The sequence below is a fragment of the Panicum virgatum genome, chromosome 9K (genome assembly GCF_016808335.1).
Source record: "Panicum virgatum strain AP13 chromosome 9K, P.virgatum_v5, whole genome shotgun sequence".
In the NCBI taxonomy this organism is placed as follows: Eukaryota; Viridiplantae; Streptophyta; class Magnoliopsida; order Poales; family Poaceae; genus Panicum; species Panicum virgatum.
In genome coordinates, this window is record NC_053144.1 from 61,108,901 (window position 1) to 61,118,580 (window position 9,680).

Genomic DNA, 9,680 nt, shown 5'->3' on the forward strand with positions numbered 1-9,680 from the left:
TTAAAAGGTAAAATAAGCATCATCACTGTAATCCATAGCACGAGGAACACCGGTCAGATTTCATCGTTTCGGCCCAGCCAACGAATCGAGGAAGGAAGCGTGGGGAAGAATGCAAGGGGTCATCACATGCTTTGATTATCCTAAACCCTACCACATAAGCTACTCCTTACTAGTAGAAATTAAAGCTGCGATGCGGTCCGGTGTGGGGAGATATCGTTGTTTTCTCGATCGGTTAGCCGTGTCGTCAGCCTTTCATGGACAGGGCGGGCGAGCCCCCCATTTTCTTCTCCCGAATCTTATCTCTGCCCCCGTCACGCCGGAAGCGGCGCGCCGGACAAGCACAAGCCAGGCCAGCGGGTGGCGGGTGCGCTCGCTGCTGCTGTACAGCGGCGAGTCGTTTTCACACGGAGCGGCGGCGGCCCGGCCGGCTCAGAGCAGCACGACGGCGGCGAGGGCGGCGGCCGCGAAGACGAGCGGCGAGGAACGGGCGGCGCCGATGCGGGCGTCGCCGGTGGCGAGCTGATCGCCGCCGAGGTAGACCATGCTGCCGTTCGAGGGCTGCAAGCCCGCGGCCTGCGGGTTCTCGCCGGAGTACTTCCCGCTGCAAAAAAAAAGCAAGAGAATCACCGTTAGCACGTGGTAGAAACAAAAAAAAAATACTTCCAAGTCTTGGAGTACTACGACAGTGAAGTCCTTAACGTCGTGACAGTAGTAGTACTCGAATTGAAGTTGGAAATTGCGGTACACTGGTATACGTACGTGAGCATGCAAGATCTTTTGGCCAGGACAGTGGTTCGAGCGCATTGATATTTTGGGCTCGTGGGGCCGTACGTCCCGACGGCGGCTACGAGGCAGTCCGGGACAAAGGACAGTGCTGCGTGTCAGCGGCCCGTTGGCCTGTTGGCTATTGGCGCAAAAAGCAGCGACCCCTCCTCTCTCACACTGTGGCACTGGGCCCACGCCTTCGTGGATCAACGGATCAAGCGCCGGAGAGCCGTTGAGGCTACAGTACATCCTGTAGCCGTTGAATCGTCGTTACCGTTTTTGGTGTGTTTAGTTCGCGAAAAGTTTGCGAAAAAGTTGTTGTAGTATGTTTCGGTTTTATTTGGCAACTATTGTCCAACCATGGAGTAATTAGTCTCAAAAGATTCGTCTCGTCATTTACAATCAAATTGTACAATTAATTATATTTTTAACTACATTTAATACTCCACCATGTAAGATTCGATGCGACAAGATTTTTTTTTTTGTTCTGACAGGAACATGTAAGCAGCAGCGCTGCTCGGTCAGAGAAGAGCTGTTGGAAAAAGGGCTTATTTTGGGGATTTCCGTGTGGACTATCTGGTATGTGGAAGTTCTTGGGCTACCTCTCCAGCCAGCCCGCGCCACCAAAACTACTATGAATTCTCACATCCGAAACACGCAATTCTTGTGGGATGGAGCCTGATTCCTACCGGTCCTATGGAAATCCCAACCAACGTGTTTGCAGAATTCTACACGAAACCGGCTCCAAGAATTCAAAGCCAAGATTGGTAGGAGTATTTGCCAAACTTGAAAGTGAAGCCTTCAGGAATCGTGCATGTCAAGACAGAGACTTCGACGTAGAAATGTAGAATGGTCGCTATCACTATTAAGCCCTCTTGGTTAAAACTGCCCTGACCGTGCATTTCGCGTCATTTTTTTGGCTATTAAGTGCCGCGTTCGAGCTTAATTTATACGGCGGCGAAGCTTTCAAGCAGGAGAAGTTAAAATGTGGGGGCCAAGAATAGGAATTTACCTGGTGGTGCTCGGGCAGAAGGTGATGGCGTAGCTGGTGCCGGCGGCGCAGGTGAAGGTGGAGGTGGAGTCGTCGTAGGCGTAGCTGTAGGCGCGCGGGCACGCCGTCTTGAAGAACTGGGAGTAGGTTGACGGTTTGCACGTGTTGGGGTTGCCGTAGGCGCCGCTGCAGCAGTACTGCGGCGTCCCGAACGCCTCGCATGCGCTGCGGCACGCCACGGCCCCGCCGCCGCCGGCGCCCGTGGACGCCGACGCGGTGGCCATGACCCTCAGATCGGCCGGGCACGCGCCGTTGAGGTCGACGAGGCAGCCCGTTGCCATGCACTTGCCGGAGTCGGCTGACCCGTTGCTGCTGCCGGCGGCGGCGGCGCCCGCGCCCTGAGGGACGATGAGCATCGGGACATTGTACCCGTCGACGAGGCTGACGTCGAAGAAGTCGAGGCCGCCGGAGCCGTCGAGCGTGAACTCGGCCAGCGTGGCGGGCGGCGCGGCGCCGCCGCCGCCGCACTGGACGCTGCCGGAGCCGCAGTCGCCCGTGGCGCAGGTGAACTTGCCCGTGGCGGCGTCGGTGGCGCAGAGCGTGCGCGCCCACATGCGGCCCGACCAGCTCGCGGGGGCGTCCACCGTCGCCGACGCGCCGTGCGCCAGCGCGAACCCCGTCGTGGACAGCGGGGCCGTGCCGGCGCCCGACAGCAGGCCCGGCCACACCGTGTAGCCGCAGTTGTTGGTCATCGTGAACGTCGCCGACCACGCGGCTGCGACCACCGAGAAAACCAGAGCTCAATTCAGCCCGGATCACAAAAGCATCAAGCAAGCAAGCAAGCAAACACCCAATGCGCAATGCGGAGAAACAGAGCAGACTGCAGAGCACTTCTCACCTGGAAGCAGGAGGAGCAGAGCAAGTGAGCAGAGAGCGGCATGAGCTGATCTCCGCGCCATTTCGATCTTCACTCGCTGAACGGGTAGCGCGCAGGCACAAGTCTCAGTTCCAAGCTCTCCGGCGCTCGCTCCTTCCTTGCCCGCCTCTGCTTTCGCGTAATGGGCCGGGAGAAGACGGGGAGAGGGTGGCGACCAACCCCGGACGCGGTCGCCCAATTATTTAGAAGGAATCTCAGGCTCTCACCAGCCCAAGATGATGAGAGGAAAGGAGAGCCAGCCGTCCGCCGACGCACATGGACCGTCGGACACTGGGCCCGGGGGGTCAGCCTCCTTGCAAAGTCGGCAGCTGCCGCAACTCCTCTCGCCGACTTGCTCCCTTGTCCGCGCGCGGGGCAGCTGCGAGGCTGGGCTCTGTGCACGGCAGCGCCGAGCCGACTAGCCGAGGTCCGCGAGAAGGCTGGAAAATATCTCGACGCCGGCGCCAGTGAGCAACCGACTTGAGCTGCTGTGATGATCCCCTCGCCTCGTCCGGTCCTCCATTTTATAGGGTACGGGGGCGGGTATGGGCAAGACGGAGGTTTTTGACGCGAGAAGAAAAGGGGAAGTCGAGCAGGGAAAGAAAGCTCTGCGGCGGGAGAAGCTGTGCCCGTGAGGTTTTTTGGTTACGTGCGCGCTGTACTAGTGTTCACCCATCTGATTTTCCCTCTAACCCGGAAATCCTGCTACAGGAAATAGGACCGATATTTTGACACCGAAGAGGGGGGGGGGGGGGGGGGGAATCCGGCGCCGTTTCTCCGGCTTCGCAAGGCACGGCTGACGGCTGCTATTTCCCGTGGAATAACAGGGGTGGAGTACGGCGTCCATCAGGTATGGTGTGTGCATGTGCCTGTTTTAAAGATTCACGCATGGAATAAATTTAGGACGACCCTGGGTTAGCAGATTCGACAACGACAGCGACGAGCTCGACGCAAAACATCTGCGGGGGATCCGTTGGTGGCAAGCGAGCGCATCCCCTCCCCGGAATCGCCCGTGCATGAGGGGAGCACAACACAGCAGCTCCACATGGGCGGCGAGGGCGAGAGCATATCATTCTCCGGCGCCAGCGAGCGTAAGCGTAACATGCCCCGAGCCGGACAGGGCGTTCCGAAAGCGGCGAGCCGAGCCGCCGCAGATCCTGTGGCCGCCGGCTCATGGAATTCGGCGGATCCGTCGACAGGGACGACCGGTCTAGTCGGGCACATGCGTATGTTGCCATCTTATCCGAAAAGTTTATGCATGCTGCATAGTACTCATTCCGTCCAAAAAAAAAGTAGCTGTAAGGTTTAAGTTTTATCTCAAAACGACTGTTGTTGTGTGTTGTTGTAGGAGATCATAAGTTTGTAATGCTAGTTGTGCCGCATTGTTTCAGTACCACTTGTGGCCCTGGTGACCACAAATTTTGTAATGTTGCTCACGTATTGTAATGATTGCAAAATTGTACGGTTACATGTCAGACTAGTTTTTCAAAGGCATTTTTTTAAATTTCTTACCATTTTTTTGATTTTTTCATCTAATTTTACAACTAGGGTCTTTCTAAGATGGAGGGAGGACTAGCCTTCATCATGGTTGGAAATAGCCCGCTAATAGTTTTTTAGGAGATCTACCGCTACACTATACAATATTTGTCCGCTATATCCGCTAAAGGAGGTTTTATGAGATTTAGCCATGCTAAATGTCCGCTAAATAGGTTTTTGTGAGACTTAGCAGTGCTAAATATTAATTGGGTACTGTTGGGTAGTTAAGAGACGTGTTAGACTCAAATTTTAGGTGTTAGACCAACGATACTTATAATTTGTATGAGATTATTTATTTTTTTATCATTTCATTAAATGATTTAGCTTTCGCTATAGTTATTCTATAGCTTTTAGAGAAGGTTACCGCTAAATTTCATAGCCCGCTATTTCCAACTTTGGCCTTCATGCAGTGCACTTTAACACCACACTGGACACCGCTGCCAAACCGCCAAAAAAAAAGTGGTGAAATCCACACGTACTGCAACGGCCATGCGGCACCAAATGGCTCAAAGCAGGTGATGAAACAGGCATGATAAAAATGCAGGAGCCCCCGCATTTGGAGTTTTGGATAGGCAGTTTTCTCTGACTCCTGCAGTTCTGCCTGCTCATCTTTAACTAATTTCCATGTTCTTTCCCACGGTTTGGTACAATGGTACGCATGATTCCAGTCACTTCAACAGCAGAAAAAAAGAGATGCCCGCTTGCCGACAGTTGAGACCAACGACCCGACGCACCGCACCGCGCGCACATGTTTAGTTTCAGAGGATCTAAAAAAAAAGTTTCAGAGGATCTCAAGCCATTCGATATGACGAGGAGAAAAATGCGCGTGGATGGTAGAAGCTTTTGATGGAGACGGACGGACGTGTGCCCTATACCGGTGACGGAAAAAGAGGTCGCATCTGCGACCGTATTTTTGACTCGGCCATCTTCTTCTATCTGCCCCTCCCGTCTTTTCCAAGCGGTTTGGTAGGCCACATTACGTGTCTCCGGACACGAACTCCTGCTACTCGTGGCAATTCGGGCTGGAATTCCAGCACAAGTCCTCGCGACAGATCAGCGAGAGTGGATGTGCACTTGCTTTTGCGACCACTGGCCTGAACGTCCACGTGGCTGAGTCATGGTGTTTAGCTAGGTAAGTACTCCCTCCGTTCCAAATTATAAGTCATTCTAAGAATCTTGGAGAGTCAAATCATCTCAAAGTTTGACCAAAATTATAGAGAAAAATACAAAGATTTATGATATTAAATAGGTATACTATGAAAATATAACTAATAAAGAATCTTATGATACTTAAATGGTATCATAAATATTATTATTTTGTCATATAATTTTTGAAATGACTTGTAATTTGGAACGGAGACATTCGTATCCAGCGGAAGCATGGAGCTGCCAGCACGGTGTCTCCTTCCAACTCCGCCGACGCCGTCTGACTGGTGCCTTTGCGGGAAAGGGAGAGGCCGACGACGGGAGGGCACCGTGCCAGATCGGCGTGGCAGGAAAGTGCGCCGGGCGCACGGCGGCATGAGCTCCACTCCGTTCTGACTTGCCAAGCCGAGTGGGTGGTGACGCGAGCGGAGCTTTTGTGGAGGACAGAGAATGGAGGCTTATCCAATATCCATCCATGGACATGGACGATGCAACATGCAGGCACCTTTCAGCGACGAAGCTCACGTAAAGGTGGCTCGGGCTGCTGCCTATTTGAGCGGCTTCAGGTTTTCGCCTAGGGGTTGGACCCCGTTGCCAAGCGGAAAGTGACTGGCGGAACATGGCGGCCATCTTCTCGCCAAAGTCTGCATTGGGGTTCAGAGGAATCGATCGAGTCGCACGCACGCGCGCGGCGTGTTTTTTACAAGTGGCTACCTCCATTGATTCGCTCGAGCAGAGCAGCGGTTGACAGCTGATGCATGAACATAGTCAGACCATCCACAGAGTTTTCAGCCGTAACCAGAGATGTTCTGGATCTGGACCATTTTGTTGAGTGCCGTGCCGTCATGTGTTCTTGACCAGTACGAAAATCTGCATGCTTAACACAAGGTAAGCACGGCACTGTCTATGGGTGTTCTTCTCCGCCTGCAGCCATGTATGGATCGAACCGGAATCTAAGGCAGGCGATCCACGTCGCTGTTTACGTGCCTATCGCCGTTGACGCGAGCTCGTTTCCCGGTCAGCTGGGCATCCTCGCGGCTTGCTCTGGCGTGTGCAGAGTTTTTATCCCGGGGTTTTTGTTTTGTCCGTGTCACTGAATTCCAATCCAAGAGTCCTGCAAACACGGGTCAGGCACCAGACGTTCAGACTACCTCTCGGAAAACCGAGTTCGACATGTAAGGCAGCGGCGGCGAGCCGGCGACGCGGATAAGAGGGCGAGCGCAACCAGGCGTCGATCGGACTGTCGGAGGCGCCCGCAGCCGTCCGGTGCGCGGGCGGCAGCGGACGGCGGGTCCCGTGGAGCGTACGCCGCAAGGGGAGGCGCCGCCGGCCGGCCGTGGCGGGTGGCAACGGTCGACGGATCCCAGGCGTGCAGTGGAAGAACTGGCAGCGGCATCGGCGCGTCTCGCGGAGAAGAGGGGGATCTGGTGGCGGAGGAGCGGCCGTCGCGCCGGCGGCCGCAGCCAGGCTGTGCTTCCCTGCGGCGGCGAAGGGCGCCTCGAGCCCGGGGGCTGTTTGTTCTCGCCTGGGCCGGGAAATAGTACCGTATCGGCAAATTGTCCTTTAAAAGGATTAGTGGGCTGATTGTTCTCGCCTCCCGGCATGGGAGGCCAAGCATAGAAAACAACCCTGTACATATGATGTTGTAAAAAAAAATGTTGACTGTAAAAAATAAACCGTGCGTGTATGCTGGCTGTGTAAACACCGTAAGTCGTACAGCACGACGACGATGATGATGATGATATATGTAGGGTAGGTATCTCAGATAATGTGCTATAGACATTGCACATAAAGTTTTTTTGCCAAGACAAGCTCTAAAACAGTGTTTCCATTTTCTCTTTAGCTCACTTCTCACGTACTTCCCGTCTCCAAGGATAATCAGGTTGATATCTCTTTGATGCTTTGCTTAAAATCCATAAACGTTATCAAATAATAAAGTACGATCGGCAGATCCGTGAACCGCCCAAGCAAACGTCCGCAAAGGTCATGCTACCACGGCGAAGCAAGCGCCAAACGGCTCAAAGCCTCTCTCGGGTGCTTGCTTCTAAGCGAGGTGAGATCCTAGTCATGCAGCGTCTGGGTTTGGTCACCGTTGGGGCAACGCCAAGCACCTCGGCAGTGAAGGCCTACGAGGACCTCTACAAGCCTGACGCTTCCAACGTCAAGGCGGTAGCAGCACTCTTCAACGACGAGGTCGGAAATGAGTCGTGCCGGCAGAGGCGGAAGCGCAAGCTAGCTTCCTAGGCTGTTTCGCTGTCTTCTCCGGTTGTCTATTATTTATGTAATATCGAATTTTGTTTCTCTTGCTAGGATGGTCCAACCCACGGATGTAATCCTGTAGACTGTATCCTAGAGCGCTCACTTGAAGCGCGTTGTCTATAACCAACTTTTCTACCTTAATCACAAAGATGTGCAATTTTTTGCGTATTTGATAAAAAAATAATAAAGTACAATCCACAACGAAAGATAGCAAAAAGTTTATGAGTCGATAGAACTGGCAGGCGCTGAATTTGTTGTACAAACATATAGAAACGTTTTTTTTTAAAAAAAACGAAATATAGACACGTTTTTGGGTACATGAATGGAAATAGAATGTTCATATAACATGTGCTTCAATGCTTCATCAGGATGACGGCACCTATCTTGGAGGTACAATTCCTCGTGATCAAATATCGGGGATAACCATCAGGCGTGTATTTAACACAAACTTTTCGGCGGCAGGTGTTGTGCTCGAGGCAAATGTGGGAGGTAGTGGGGGTGTGGGACACAGTCCTAGCAATTTTCAGGTTCGGCTAACGTAGGGTCGTCGTCCCCCGCACCCCGCCAATGCTCATCGCACACGCAAATGTTATTATGCCATCACCAGCTTGTATCGTGTGAGTTTCTTAACACAAAGTGTGTGGAATGATGCCTATTGCTGCCACTGCCACATCAGAAGAAGCTTCACCTGCACAAAGTGTTGCAGGAGGAAATGAGAAGGTTCTCTCTTTAGTACACGCGCTAACTTGTGAATGGAGTCAGAGGCTCAGAGGCAGTTGCAATCTCAACAAACTGCTGCAACTGTTTCAAAATGCAAAGAGATGATGGACCTGCTTTGCGTGAAGATGTCGTGTTCGGTGTGACCAAATTAATGACACGGTTCAGTTGGCATCTTTGCTTTCGATAATCAGCGTCGTGGGCTGCGTTCAGGCCCTCACAGCAAACTGGTCAACGTACTTCTTATGCTGCACATCCAGGCGATCAGAAATAAATGAATTGGCCCGTGTTCAGTTCCAAAATTCAAAATTCCAAAAAAAATTTCCGGCACCTGCATGGAGACTTAAATCTAGACGAAATAAAAAACGCATTGCGACAGTTGTCTGTAAATGGCGAGACGAATCTAATGAACCTAATTAGGCTGTAATCAAACGCTAAATTACTACAGTAATGTTACAGTAAACAATCTCTAATGACGGATTAATTAGGCTCATTAGATTCGTCTCGCGATTTACAGACGAATTCTGTAATTATTTTTGTGATTAGTCTATGTTTAGTACTTCAAATGTAGAAAGATGTCTTTTCAAAATTTTTACAACGCGCAACCAAACAGGCCCTTGACATATGTTTTCTCATTACCAAGGTGTGAATACTTATCCTATTGGCACAGCATCATGAGCTGATAGAATGCTGCTGTAAATTCACCCGACGATTCCGAAGAATGCAGCAATACGCGGGAGAAATAAAAGATGCAACTTGTATGGGATTTACTGGACAGCGAAGGTGCTGAAGCACGAAAGTCTTGACAAATTGCAACCTGAACTCTGTTACTAGAAGTTCTGAATATGTGCCAAAAGCGTCATCCTCTTTCTTTCCCCCGGGCCGTCATTGTGCGTCTATTGTTTCGACATGTGGTCGCAGTGTGCGCTTAACAGCGAGCCATCCATTTTCTTTCAGTGCTTTTCTTTGCGCTGCTGCATTACTGCTCCTGTATTTTCATTTCATTTCCTTCTATTTTTCCCCAACAAACAATTCAGACTGTACACATTCATAATCGAGATATCACAATCAAATCGTTTTCAGGAACGGGACACAATGTTGGGGAGCTGATTACCAATAGCTTGCCGCCTCGGTTCTTCGGCTTCCATTTCTCTTTCAGCACCTTGTACTACTCGTTTCGGAAATCGGACAGGCCAACTACCTTGTTATTATCGTCTGCACATGCAACGCAGGCCCTGACCACCGGGACTTCAAAGGTGTGTTAGCTTTGCTGCATTTACCCACCATGATTACCGGCAGAACAGCTCGGACAACGTCCTCCATTTCCTAATGTTATCCTCTAATCCCCCA

General features: G+C 51.7%; 1 protein-coding gene across 1 annotated transcript; it reads right to left on the reverse strand.

The window, feature by feature from the left end:
- LOC120646680 (thaumatin-like protein 1b) lies at window positions 1–3,251 on the reverse strand. Its single transcript, XM_039923097.1, has 3 exons — window positions 2,655–3,251; window positions 1,778–2,531; window positions 1–601 (listed from the first exon to the last, which is right to left on the reverse strand). The coding sequence occupies exons 1-3, from the start codon at window positions 2,713–2,715 to the stop codon at window positions 430–432; spliced, it is 987 nt and encodes a 328-aa protein (XP_039779031.1). The 5' UTR covers window positions 2,716–3,251; the 3' UTR covers window positions 1–429.
- Window positions 3,252–9,680: the final 6,429 nt, after the last annotated feature.

Coding starts and splice junctions, on each gene's coding strand:
- LOC120646680 (XM_039923097.1), bottom strand. CDS start 2,715: ATGGCGCGGAGATCAGCTCATGCCGCTCTCTGCTCACTTGCTCTGCTC. Junction 2,532..2,654: donor TCTGCTCCTCCTGCTTCCAG/GTGAGAAGTGCT, acceptor CGGTGGTCGCAG/CCGCGTGGTCGGCGACGTTC. Junction 602..1,777: donor TTCTGCCCGAGCACCACCAG/GTAAATTCCTAT, acceptor TTTTTTTTGCAG/CGGGAAGTACTCCGGCGAGA.